This window comes from Acanthisitta chloris, unplaced genomic scaffold (genome assembly GCF_000695815.1).
Source record: "Acanthisitta chloris isolate BGI_N310 unplaced genomic scaffold, ASM69581v1 scaffold3936, whole genome shotgun sequence".
Lineage (NCBI taxonomy): Eukaryota > Metazoa > Chordata > Aves > Passeriformes > Acanthisittidae > Acanthisitta > Acanthisitta chloris.
Window position 1 is genome coordinate 244,627 of NW_008676356.1, and position 14,257 is coordinate 258,883.

Genomic DNA, 14,257 nt, shown 5'->3' on the forward strand with positions numbered 1-14,257 from the left:
GAAGCTGCATTAATCAATGATGATGGAGTGGACCTGCCATCATCTAAGAGTTACTGCTTAATGACAATTAAAGCAAAGAAAAAAAACAAACACCCAACTAATACAGCCAGTGGAAGCAGAGCAGCACAAAGCAGTTTATCCTTACAGACCACCTCAAGAAGAAACCATAAAATCCAGTCATTTTAAAACCAGCTCCAACACCCTGTACAGTGTGAAAAGGGTGGTCTCGTGTAGAATAACATGCCAGGAGTTTGAAAAATCTGTCGCATCTGCCACTATATGCTATGGTCAAGAACAGCTTCATCATAGAGATGTTGAATACCTGAAGTTCCTACTGTTTTGAATTAATTTCTGCATTGTCATTCCCGCCCTTCCCCCCCGAAAAAAAAGAAAAAAACTCAAACTATTAACTTATCTGCACCTCTCACACCCTTTCAGTAAAACGGGAAACCACACAAACACTGCACATCAAAGAGCTTCCTTCATTAAAATGTGGAAAATAATTTGTGTACTTTAGATGAAAGGTGTTCTGGGACTGTGAAGTATTCTGGCAAATTTAATTAAATCCCATAGTTATTCTCTTATAAAAATAAAGCTTTTGGGGGAAAAAAGTTATTAAAAATTTAACTGATTCACAGTAATGGTTTGGTTTTTTCTTCTTGCAAAATCTTTACCTTATAAACTGAACAGTGCTGAGAAGTAGAAAAAACTATTTTTAATAACCTATGTGTAAAGCTACACTTCCAGAACACAAATTTCAATAAAACTTTCCAATGAAGATGAAAAATCCCCAAATAAAGATGCATATAATTCATTACAAGCTGCAATGATCTAAAATCAGAAATCAATTCGCTATGCATATTTTAGGAAAACTGAAACACTGAAGGCTTCAGTTGTGAAAGATGGGCAGATCTTGCCATCATATTGTGGAAGCACAGAGCTATGTTGAAACCACATACAATCAGATTACTCTGATGCCAATGTAAACACTTCCTCATAATTAGTTTCGACATAAATTAAAGCAGGAAAGTTTAATTTCATTGCTTATAGTCACTAGAATGATTATTTGTCAGTGCTAATGGCCATGAGCTTAGGTTTATAACTAACGACTGATTTGCATTGGCAAAAGCAGTCATCTAGCTTGAGACTGATTTGCGCATTGGCAAAAGCAGTCATCTAGCTTGAGCCACACACCAATCTTAGTATCCCCTTAGCCTCAAAGCTGCACACCTCTCCAGCCCAGCATCCTGAAGAACTGTCACTTGTACACGTACAGTGAGGACATTTTGCTCAACTCCAAGACAAAAATATCATGAAAGTAACTGAAAAGCATTTCCTAAGAGAAGTAGCTTCAGGCTGCCTCTCTCTCAAGGGGGATCATGGTAACCAGACTGTCTCAAGTGGGTAACAGCTGCAAAGTTGAGATGTAGCTGGCTACAAAGACATCTAAGAGCAAAAAATCAACACATGTATCTCAATGGAGGGGCAGGTAAGCTCCATAGCACATCCTGATGCCTCCAGTCATTTAGACAGGGGATGTACTGGAGGGTACCACAGCTCTCTGCAGACCCACGCTCCCCATCCTGTTTCTCTTACTCCTGATACAGGGAGCATGGAGGAAACAAAGCACAGTCCTACACCTTCACACACTTTCAGTCTGATGGTACACTGCAGCAACACTTGTGACAAACTTTTAAGCACAGCTGAACACATCTACCCCTTTTTTGTTAGCCATGGGCAAAATGATTGGGCCAATGGAAGCACACAACTTAACTCTGAGAAACGTAAAAATGTATTTGTGCAACCACCTAGTGCAAACCAACTACAATGAAAATGCCCCCCCCACATGCACCCCCTTTGGCTTTCTCTCAGTTATTTCTTATTGGCATCACTTCAGTGCTAATAATACACCATAAGTGTATAAAATGAAATAAAGATGTTTACATTAAACAGCAGACTACAGATTAAAAGAATCTGTTCTATGAGCTATAGTAGCTCATCTCCAAACATCTTTTTCCACGTAAACATATAAACAGGAATAGAAAGAGATCTGAGAGTTGAAGGATTTTAAAACTTTATTTTATTTTTACCTTGTTGACAAAGACAGAACAAGTTCCAAGACTTAAACACTGAAATTAGCCAAAGAGCCTTAAAATATGACACCATTTTCTAGCAACGAGAGCAATGAAAGCTTGGAAGAGCTTTCCAAGCAACAGCCTGATTCACCCTTAGTTGTAGCCCCTGAACTGCAAACAGCTTTGTAAAAAGTACCCTTTAATTCAGCTTCCAACATAAATCCTGTAGCCTGCCTATATGCTCAAGCAAGAAAAGAGATACGTAGACTTATATTTTCTTTCAGTAGAGTGTTACCGCTCCAAACCAGCTCCACAAATTCCAGATTAACTCTGTCCAGTTCTACTGCTCCCCAAAAAGCCACACAACCTGCTGCAACGGTCAGACAGCAGAATATGTCCTCAATTTTATTGGCCACTGAAGACTCCTCTCTCTCTCAGACTTGTTACAGGAAGGGATTAGGGAGTACACCAAAGTGGCTACATGCAATCTTGGACACTGTCCAAGCATCCTCCTCTGTACATCCCAGGAAGAGAGGACTGCTTGTATTGCCCTCCACATGCTCATAAGCTTGCAGTTTGGCATTTACAACAAACCTCACTTCTTGAAACCCCTTGCTTCCATTGGTGCTTTGGAACAGGTAAAATAGATTTTTCTCCAGTTTCCTCTGAACTACCATGAACTGCTCTCATGGGAAGGCAGATCATGGTCTCAAGTGACGCCAGGATAAAGCTGATGGTCCAGTGCTCAGACTGAATACCAGACACTTGCAGTCAATTTTCCTTAATATCATCTAACTGCCTACCTTGTGGCTTGGTCCTATCACTGGCACCTTGGGGATAAGCTTTCTGCAGGAGCACCTGGGTAGAATTTAATGGATGATGATGCACAAGAAAATATAGTGGTCAATTCTGGGCGAACATACTACCGGAGAGAATAACAGAACACATGATAATACAAAATGTTCTTAGTAACATCTCTTGGGGTGATAAAGATGACAGGAGGAAATACAGACTGCATATTTCTTTATTAATAAATAAATTACTCGGAGATTGAGACAAAATGTCCTATCACCAGGAGCATGCTGAAAAATAAAGGAGATTCTCTAAACATTTTCCAAAGAAGGGAAAGCATGCAAATTACAACTAGCTATAAAAATTGCACATCATGAGCTGTTTTATGGGGTATAAAGCCTAGAGAGCTGAACAGCTTGAATGGAACAATTCTGCATGACTGGCCTCACTTAGGGAACTTCAGAGTGTGTCAGAATGATACTAAGAGCCCTTTAAAGTAAATATTTTCATCAGATGATGCATTGTTCTAGGGTTCATATTATTAAAAAAATGTTAAACAAATTTGCTCCAGTGAAACTAAGACAAGCCTTGTTCCTTTACTAATCTACATCTACACATGACAGGAAAGTTATAAACACCAAACACAGAATTTATATAAAAAATAATGGGTTTCCACCACAACTAATTTTAAAGCAAAAGGAAAATGCTAATGATTGCTTTCCTAAAATTGGAAATCTTAAATGAAGGAACATTTGCACTATTAAAAGCTGTCAGAGATAACTCCCAGAACGAAGATAACGCAGTACCACAGGCTCAGAAATAGCTGCTCCCAGGAATGCTTTATTCGTGCCTGACACAGATACAGGCTGACAGACCAGATTTTGGCTGGGACTGTGCTCTGTGATCCATCTGGCATACTCCTTCCCAAAGAGGCTGCTCAGGAGAGACATCATGAGGCTGAGGACCAGTGATCTTGCCATGAGTGGCTGCTGCAAGTGCCTCCCCTTGTGAGCATCCCCCTTTTCCCAAGCCACCTCCCAGCAACACCCACTGGCACTTCTCTTGTGGTATGGCCTGAAGCTACTTTGAAAACTGGGTTTAGAAGCCTGGGATAATAAAGTGGTTCCAAAATACTGGCTCTGGGCAATGAAAATTGCCTACACTCTCCAGGAAGATGAAGAACATCTGTAATAATAATGTCTCAAAAACTCTACAGTGAATTCTATTGTACCAGTGAGTCCACACAGATTTACCCACTAGTTCCTACACACCTTCATAAAATTAAAAAAGCGAGATGAAAAAAATCATGTATCACAAACCATTTCCATTTTTACTTGCTTTTGTTTCAAGGAAATGATAGCAATGGTCCCACATAAATATTTATCGGACCACTCAAACTGTAGTAAATGAAAGTATCTTTCAGCTTGCATACACAATAACTGAAAACTATTTAAGAAGACACTGACAAGATGCAAGGAATCTGTAACAATAAATTCATTCTTTTCTGCCAAACAGATGCAACAGTGCAGGCAGGTCTGGTTTATTGCAAACTATATCATCTGATGTTTCTAGTTTCCATTATTTGTAGTTTGAAGCTATGACTAGGGTTTTCCAACACCAACTGGCTGCTCTAGCCACAGCTTGTCAGGAATTTCTATCACTCTTGAGGTACCTTAAAAGGTACCCAAGTAGAAGAACAGACCACTATCCTTGGCACCATAAATAAATTTATGGAATATGCAATAATTTGAACTATATCTCCATTTAATAGTACCTTCAAGCTTTCAGCACTGTGAAAGACATGACAGGCTTATTAATGTGAATTCCCATGCTGAAAGCACCTAAAGATAACAGGTTAACAGGATCATCTACAGCTAGCGTTCTTATCAGGGGGCCTCTACAGTGGAAGAAATTAGTGCCAACTAGTGTCTAAATTTAAAGTTCCAATGAAAATCAGGGGACTCAGACTCCTGAACAACCTTAGGAAATGAGGTTAGTAACTTCTGAAAGCATTACTTGAAGTCCATGCTTATGGGCTTTGCAAGAACATTAAAGATCCTGTAAGCATTTCATTAATGGCACTATTTTATATTCATGTTCAATTAAGAAGGGATTTCAATCCTTTCCTGAGAAGCAGCAAAAGACTTATTGCTTCAGTTTTCCCACCTATGCAGTAGAGTTAGTCATTCTCTGCATCCTGGGGTCCTGCCACACCAACTCTTATAAAGCCTACAGAAGTTTCTGCAGCAGAAGACGTTGAGTGTGTCTAGTCTCTCTGCTCCTCTAGAACTCATTTTGTTCATTTGCTATTACTAGTATATCCATGGGTAGCACAGGGCTAAATATAGACACTCTTCAAGTCCCAGGCTGTTATACCAACATGTAGAAACACATGCCAGACTAAAAAGTGGAGCTAGAGTAAAAAACACTGTTTTGCTAAACTACAAATCATTAAAAAAACAAGAAGGAAGAGTTCAGCATTTAGACTAGGTCTGATCTCATCTAACTCAACTTTCTGAGAAGTCAGAAAGTCTCACTAGTTGTCCAAGTCTTCACTGCAGCCAGAAAAGAGGTTCTGATAGATGGTATTTAGTCACTCAAGGCAGGGGGTATAATAAACCCACACGCATTTGTTCAACTCAACACCAGCTCCCGAGACAGCAAAAATACACCACTTTGCTGTGCTATCAGCACTATGAGGGTACACACACCAGAGCTGAGAAAATTCAGGTTTTTAATATGAGTGCAGGACCTCTGACAGACACCATTTCCAGAAGAGTAGTTATAACTACCTAGAGCTAACCCTATGATGGAAACTCAGAGCACTCTCTCATTCCATAGAAAGGTTAACAGATCTCTGCTTACTTTGTGTTACAACAATCTGGAGATACGGAGATGGGTTTACACTATAATCTTCTAAGGAACTGCAACTAGCAGACTGGCAAAGAGAGTGTAGGAGCACTCCAGGTGGGAAGCAGTACTCGAGACAAAGAAATGGCTCCAGCTTCTCTGCAGTCCCAGAGTTGCACAAGAGGAAGGTTACCACCCACATCTGCAAGTAATATCCAAACATCAAATACTGATGAATTTCTATAGATAGAAAAGAGGGTGAAATGCTCTAACATTGTATTCTCAGAAATATTATATACTTAACTCTCATCCCCTATACTACTGAAAAGCTTTTGGCCACGTTTTATTTCTAGAAGTGCACTTATGTGCGAGTTTCATATTTAGAGATAATTCCCTGAAATGAGACTTTAAACCATGAATCTGATAGAGAAGAATCATCACAAACTACTTAGCATGTAAACCTGACAGCATATATTCTTGTTTACAGTTAACAGGGATAGGTTACATCTGATCAAGGCAAGGCACTCAGTGTAGACCTCTACCTGAGCTAGTCACACAAGGACATTTGCACATTTTTAGAGCATGATTCATCTAATTTATCTCATATTTTTACATTAGGGTAAAACAAATTGTTTCTCAATTGCCCATTTCTTTCTGTTGACTTGAAGTCTGCAGTGAGTAGTTCTCACTGTAGATGACTGTATTTCATAATACAGATTACATCTCTGGAGTCCAAGAGAATGAGTGACACACACACAAAAAAAATGTAGTTCTGAATGGGAATTCAGAAGAAAAATTGAGAAAATAAAAATGGCAGGATTGTGTTACACGTTCCTCAGTGCAGGGCTGTTCAATAGCAAGCTTGTGACATTCATATCAACAATCAATAAAGAGGCCAATAAAGATAGAAAATCAACGCGTTTGAACTATACACCTAGGCTGGTGACAAACTCAATCTCCATTGAGGCAGAAAACAACAAAGAGCTCTCTATTCATAAAAAAAGATCCTTCCTTTTCTTCCTTTTAACTCTCTAGAAAAGCCTTAAACCAGATTATTAGCTATGAATCATGAACTTCTAAACTCATGAGAAATTTAATCTGCTGGCTAAGGTACTAATGGGAAAGCAGAGATGGAGTTGCAGGGGGTCAGGAACTGAAGCCTTCTACTTCAGGAGAGTTTTTATTCATGTACGAACTTGAACTGGCTCTGCCTCCTGGAATTGGAAAGTAAATCCACTGAAACAAATTTGGAAGCAATTCACACTTCTAGCTGGCAAACACTCGTTATGCTTCTGGTTACTACCACATATGAACTGGAGTATTTAGCAGCAAATGCTGTAACAACAATATTCCCCCAAACCGATTCTCTACGACACAAGGCAAAGAACAGCACTGTAGGAAGGGAATCCCAGGCTCATCCCCATGGCACGTCTCTTTCCAAACTGCAACAGCACCCAGATTTGCACATACACATTATGCAGAAGGAACCATATAGACCAATATGGAGGAGACTCCCAAGCTTGCTGACCATGAGCCACTGTTCCAGCCTGAATGAAGAATAGCTTGTTGTGGAATCCACACCAAAAGCCAGATAAAGCTTGGTGGAGTTAGGTCATAGAACTGCAGAATCACTTAGTTTGGAAAAGACCTCTAAGATCATTGAGTCCAACTGTTAACCCAGCAATGCCAAATCCATCACTAAGCCACGTCCCTGAGTGCAACATCCACATGTTTTTTGAACATTTTGAGGGACAGTCATCCCACCACATCCCTGGGCACCCCATTCCAATGCCTGACAACTCTTTCAGTGAATAAAGTTTTCCTAGTACCCAATCTAAATCTCCTCTGGTGCAACTTGAGGCCATTTCCTGTTGTCCTGCCACTTGTTACTTGGAGAAGAGAGAGACCCTTACCTAACTACAACCTCCTTCCAGGCAGTTGTAGAGAGCAAGATCTCCCCTGAGCCTCTTCTTTTTTTCCCAGATGCACCTATATGCACCTGTATGCATCTATAGTGGATTAAGAAAAAGCCACCATGACAACAAATGTGCTGCTGCATAGTATAGTGTGGATCCACTGTGCAGGCCTGCTTCCCCTTGGGTATTTCCACATCATTTTCCCTCCTTGGTGTTCATGTACCTCTGGGAGCACAGGCACATCATCTCACAGCTCATGGGGCAACACCATTAAGATGCAATAGTTCAGAAAAATGGTAACAATGCACTTGAGCAGAATTTTGCTGAAAGCACAGAGCTGCTTGCAGTCCAGCCTGCTCACATATCAGGATGAATTTGGCCCAGTTTATATCCTAATGATTATAATGGATGCTGCAGTCTTCTTTTCATTAAGGTAGCAGCCAAAAATATTGATTTGTTGTACTTCACGCTCCTGCTTACCTTCACAAATTTCAGGAGAGACAGTACATAAGCCAATAGATTCGGTCAGTTTCAAAGTGACAAATGAACTGCACTGAAAGTAAATAAACAGCCATCTCCTTATAAATTAATTCAATATGTGACTTGAGCCCTTTTCTACAGCTAGAAAGCTGATTCATCATTCAGCAGCATTTAAGTTGCCATCAGTTCAACAGCAGAGTATTAATGTTGCATTTTATTTGACACAGCAGGTCAAATCCTGCACTGAGCTTGCAACAGCATGACCTAGAGTAACTCCCAAACCCTCAAGCCCTGCTCTTCACATAGCCCTGGCTGCAGCTCTGCACCCAATGTGTTCTCTAGGTTGCTTTCATGAAGGCTTACTTTGTATTGAACATTTGAGGAAAACAGACGAAGAATCCAAAATGTTTTGATCTGCTGGATTATTAAGTCTCTTCTGCATCAATCTGGTGAAATAGCACAGGTGGGTTCATTTTCATGTAACTGGTGAAAGAGTGAAAGGCAGACAAACACATCTTGGGGGGATTGGGTACTTTCCCTCCTCTACAAAATAAATTTTAATTTTGGAAAGTAACTAAGCATGTTTAATGTGGAATATTGAGTACAAATTTCACTCATGTCAAAACACAATTAGCCCTTTACTGAATGAGGGCCCTAATTTATTCTAGGCTATCACCACTACTAGTCTAGACACAGGGTAAAAAAGACCTGGTTATTCTACTAATGAGTGGCATGCATTCAGTTACTCTCCCTAACAATTCCTTTAAGTTCAAGCAATGTTGGATCCTGAGATTTCCAGATCAATACTGCAGCATTTGGACCAATCCCCCATTCCTTGATATAGAACCCATTTAGGTGAAGTTGCTGCCGCACAATGATAAGGTAGGATAAAATTTTCAAATGCAGGAGCTTAAAACAGAAATCCATGTTCAACTGCCTAAATAATGTTGCCCAAATGCCTTCAACTGCTATTAGCATCGCAGGGCATGAACGCTTAACATTTCTGGAAATTAGAGTAGGTGCCTTCTTGACTTCTGACACTCAAGTCTGATGTTTCTGGACATAAAGTTTTGACTGCATCATCTGTGCACAGCTGCAACAGAGAAACTATAACACAAACAGAACAAAAATATTTTTCACTGCTTATGCTTCGATGCAAGCCACAGCATTTGTAAATGTCGTCTGTTTTTCATAATGTTCAGTTTAGAAAGTTGACATTTGATTAAACAGTTTGAATTTGCCAAAACATACATTTTAATCTTATGTTTAATACCACATTCTCAATTAAAAGCTTTGGAAAAAGACATACAAAGTCTGCTTAAACCACAGTAAGCCCACAGACCTAACATATTTAATATAATTTCTGAAACAGTTGACTAATATCTTCTAATTTCCTCACTACTTCTAGTGGTGCAGAGCTGCACCATTGCTTGCAACAACCAGTAGACATTTAAACAGCCAGTTTGTTAAGTGCTTTACTAGATACCTTTTATATTTAATATTTCCAACATTTTCCAATAGGGTGGTGTGATAACAAAATTCATCATCTTAAAAACCTTCTCTCTATTAACAATGTTTTCTAACATCAGTGTTCATAACACCAAAGTTAGCACAGTTAATTTACAGATACCAATCCTTCTCTGGATTTCTACCTTTACATAAGCACACCAATACTAATGAACTCCATGATACAAGAAAGCATATTACCCAGAATGGTATATCATTCCAGACTAACTCCCATGAAAAATGACTCCCAACAACATTAAGAACAAGACCACAAATAGATTTTAGGACAAAATAACTTTTGTTTCATGTTCCTTATTACCTTTCTTTGGGTTTAACACTGGATTCAAGGTCATGATTACTGTGACTCTGTGGAGGTGACCTGAGTAATTTACAATGATCAACAGATAATACAGTGACTGCAAGCAACTAATTCTGTAACTATCACTGTTTTCTAAATAGAGCCATCACATAGCTGCTGAAAAGAAATGTGCATTATTTCACATCCACAGAGTAATGACTGTAACCAGGTAATTAAATCATGTCATTGCTGTGCCTGGAAAATTCTTATTTATAATTTTATCTTGCCTGTTAAGAAGAAATTAACTTCTTGTTATGGGTAGAAAACAATTATGCCTGAGCTTTGCTTTAGCAAAAAAAAAAACCTCTATGAAGGAAAAAGGAAATTAGAACCAAAACTCACCAGTTTCTTCATCTATGCTGAATCTTCCCAGGCCACTGCCATCCCTAATGGAATACTGAATCTCTCCATCTCTTCCAGAGTCCTCATCTCGAGCAACAACTTGCAAAACACTTGTACCAATACGGGAGTTTTCCTTTACAGATCCAATGATGGCAAAGTCAGGAAAATAGGGGGTATAAAGATTTTCATTAACATCCACCACTTCAACTTCCACAAAAGAAACGGAAGAGAGAGAAACCGGGCGCCCCTTGTCCTTTGCGCGTATGGTCAGGTTGTAGAACTGCTGCTTCTCATAATCGAGCTCTTTGTTCAAGCGGATGGTGCCGCTCGCTTTGTCTATCTCAAACCGCCCATTGTAGTCGTTCACCAGCGAGTAACGGACTTGGCCTCCCAAGCCAAGATCTGGATCATGAGTTTCCAACCAAGCTATGACAGTGCCAACTGGTAAGTCCTCAAGGACCTTCACGTTGTAGCTGGATGGTATAAAGGCTGGAGAGCAATCGTTAACATCATCCAAGAAAACCTTCAGAGGCACAACGGAAAACTGTTGATGGCCACTCTCCGCTTTGTCCCTGGCCTCAATTTTCAGTGTGTAGTTTGCTTTTGCTTCCCGATCTAGTTGATCTGCCACATACACCACTCCTGTGGAACTGTTGATAGCAAATTGCCGGGTGTCTGTCAGTACTGAGTAAGTCACTTCACCATTAGATCCTAGGTCTTTATCTCTGGCTTCTACCTGGATAATCTCTGTACCAAGACTAGTACTTTCTAAAATATTAACTGAGTAACTGTCCTGTAAAAAAATGGGCTTGTTATCATTTGCATCCTCCACAGTGACAGTCAGAAGTCTCCATGCAGATTTCTGTGGATTACCTAAATCATAAATTGTAATATTAAGGAGATAGAGTTCTGTTTTTTCACGGTCCAAGGGCATGAGAACATTAAGTATTCCCATCTCCATGTCAATGTTGAAACAACTATCTACATTACCATCAGAAATTGTATAAAGTACTCTTCCATTAAAGCCTGAGTCTGCATCATAGGCTTTTATCCTCAGGATGGTGGCACCAACCGGCAGATCCTCTGAAACCTTTACATCAGTGGGGAAGGACTTGTCAAAATGCGGTGCCTGCCTGTTCACCGAATAAAAATCAAGGAAACCATCTTCCAAATTCAGCTTCACATTTGCTTTTGCCTTTTTGAGCAATTTTTCTGCTAGCTTCTGAGCAACCCTAGTTTCTCTACAGCTAAAGGTCTTTGAAGACACTTTCCCATGAACTACTGAAATATTAATAAACATAGCATCAGCAAAGTTCTCTCCATCAGTTGCTGTTATCTTAAGGCCAAAATTGCTGTTCTTTATGCCAGAATTAATTAGAGACTTTTTAAGCTGCAAGACACCAGAGTCAGGATTTAAATAAAAAATGCCAAGTTCATTTCCAGAGATTATTTTGTACTTCACAAGCTCTAACTCATCTATGTCTATTGCAGAAACAGCAGTGATGTGACCACCAACAGGAAAATCAGAAGAAATCACTCCCTGACAGGCCACTTTTTCAAAGAGGGGTTTGTTATCATTGACATTGCCTATGTATATGGTGACATTTACCTCACTTTCATGGCGGTAGGGAGAACCCCAGTCAGAAGCTCTCACAATGAACTTGTAGCTTTCTGGTGAGGACTCAAAATCCAGTTCTTCAGATGTGCTGATGACACCTGTAAACTGGTTTATTGTAAATGGTAGTGAGCTCAGACTGGCAATGCTGTAGGTTATGTATCCATTTTCTCCCCTGTCTTTATCAACTGCTGAAACTGCCAAAACGCTAGACCCCACAGGGACACTTTCATTGATGAATGAGCTGTAGGAGAGCTGCTGGAACTCTGGAGTGTGATCATTGGCATCTTCTAACCTGATGGTAACTTGTGCTTTTAAATCACCACCTTTGTTCGTATATACTTCTAATTCATAGTGGTCCTTCTCAATGATTTTCAAAGGACGAGCAGTAGTAATAAGGCCTGTCTTGGGATTGATCTTAAAATACTCAGCTTCCTCACTTGGAGTTATTCTGTATTCCACACCCTGTGGCTCAGGCACCAGCTTAACTACTGCAACCACCACACCAGGAGGTGAAAATTCACTGATCAAAAAATCATATACTTCCTTTTCAAACTTCACAGGGATACTTTCTTTCTTGGGACTAGCAATGTGGACCAGTTTGACTGCAGAAAATTTCTGAGGAGATCCTTTGTCCTTTGCTTGGAGAGTCAGGTTATAACCGTATGGGAAGCTGTCCCAGTCAATAGGTTTTCTTTCTTTGATTTTGTACTCATTCATCCATTTACCTTCTTTAGTCAGAAAGAATTGCTCTAGTGGATCTCCAGCCACAATAGACACAGATTCTATTTCTCCATTGGCTCCTTCATCTAGGTCATCAATGTTAACAATTGCATAGGTAGGTTCCTTGTCTGATGGGAAGGGAATATGGGTTACTACATGTATTGTTGGGGCATGTTCATTTACACGTTCAATGTGAACATAAAGCTTGGCAGTGCTGCTTACACCATTGTTTCCGTAAAGCTTCATCCCACGGTCCACTGCCAAAATCTCAAGATCATATCTGTTTTTCTCATCGTAGTTTAACCGTCCACTTAAGGAGATAACACCACTCGTAGGATGAACTGAGAAGAGATCAACTTTGTTTTTGAAGTAATAATAAAATTCACCATTGGACCCAATATCTGCATCTGTTGCGGTCACCTGTGCAATGCTAGTCCTTAAAGGAGTGCTTTCTGCTATCGTGACAGAATACGTGGTTGGTGAAAACAAAGGTCTTAGGTCATTCATATCCAAAACCTGGATGTTCACTTTTGTCCATGCTTCCAAGTCCTCTCCTCTGACAGACCCTTTCACCATCAATAAATAGTTGTCCTGGATTTCTCTGTTCAATATAGCAGAATTCCCACCTTTAGTCCTTATTCTGAGGAAGCAAAAGTCAGCAATGACGACTTCCTCTGCTTTAAAAAAGCCCTCATCATCACCAGACACTATCCTGTACTTGATATCCCATGAAAGGTCAGCCAAGGTAATGCCCATCCTCGCCTGGCTGTTGACATAGGTCCTGGCTGCAGAATTCTCATACACTGTAGCATTGTAAGTGGAATGTGTGAAGTGAAAGCCAAGTGGGGTGGTCCCATCAACTACCTGGCAAATGGAGGCCAGGAACTTGACAATCAAAAGGGCAAGGCATGACGGAGGTAGCCGTGAGCCCGACCAGCGGCCCATGTTCACCTCCATCACATCATTCTTTCAACCTGTGACAGAGAGAAAACAGGAAATAGTTTATCAAGAGATAAAACCTGTACTGTGAAGCGACATGTCATAATTACTGATTAATTTCTAAATAAAAATGAAATCTATGTAATATCTTTTCACCATATATTTAACAATACAGAAAGGGAGAACAGTATACACACACACCAGTTCTGGGCATTTTTACAAGTGTGAGTAGAATGTATGCCTGCACACATACATAACTATACATATGTATGCATGTATGTATACTTTTTTAACAAAATAACCTCTGTAAGACTCGACCACATCTATATACACACACACACGTTCCAGAACAATAATCAAAGTGAAAAAAAACAATTAAAATCAGACAAACATTTGAATAAGTTTATATAAAAGGATGAACCACATACAGAAGTTAGTGTTTTTATTTATCAGTAGCTCCAATTAAGGCACATTGAAAAACTTGTTTTCAGGCCCAATGTTTGGAAAGGAGACAGGATTCTCATAGGTATGTAGCACTGTGAAAGTCAAAAGTTACCATTCTTTTTTATGGACAGTTAAGAAAGTTTGATGAAATTTGAGCCACCAAGAACAAGTAGGATAAAAAAGACACTACTCAGTCATCATTTGAATTACAGATACC

General features: G+C 39.7%; 1 protein-coding gene across 1 annotated transcript in view; it reads right to left on the reverse strand.

Moving 5' to 3' along the window:
- The window catches only part of FAT3 (FAT atypical cadherin 3), a gene marked incomplete at its 3' end in the record, with an annotated part of 253,079 nt that extends 239,442 nt beyond the window's left edge, over positions 1-13,637 (reverse strand). Inside the window, exon 1 of the mRNA XM_009076092.1 lies at positions 10,320-13,637. Within this exon, the coding sequence (XP_009074340.1) occupies positions 10,320-13,614 (3,295 nt within the window). The remainder of the gene's footprint in view (positions 1-10,319) is intronic.
- Between the last annotated feature and the right edge of the window lie 620 nt (positions 13,638-14,257).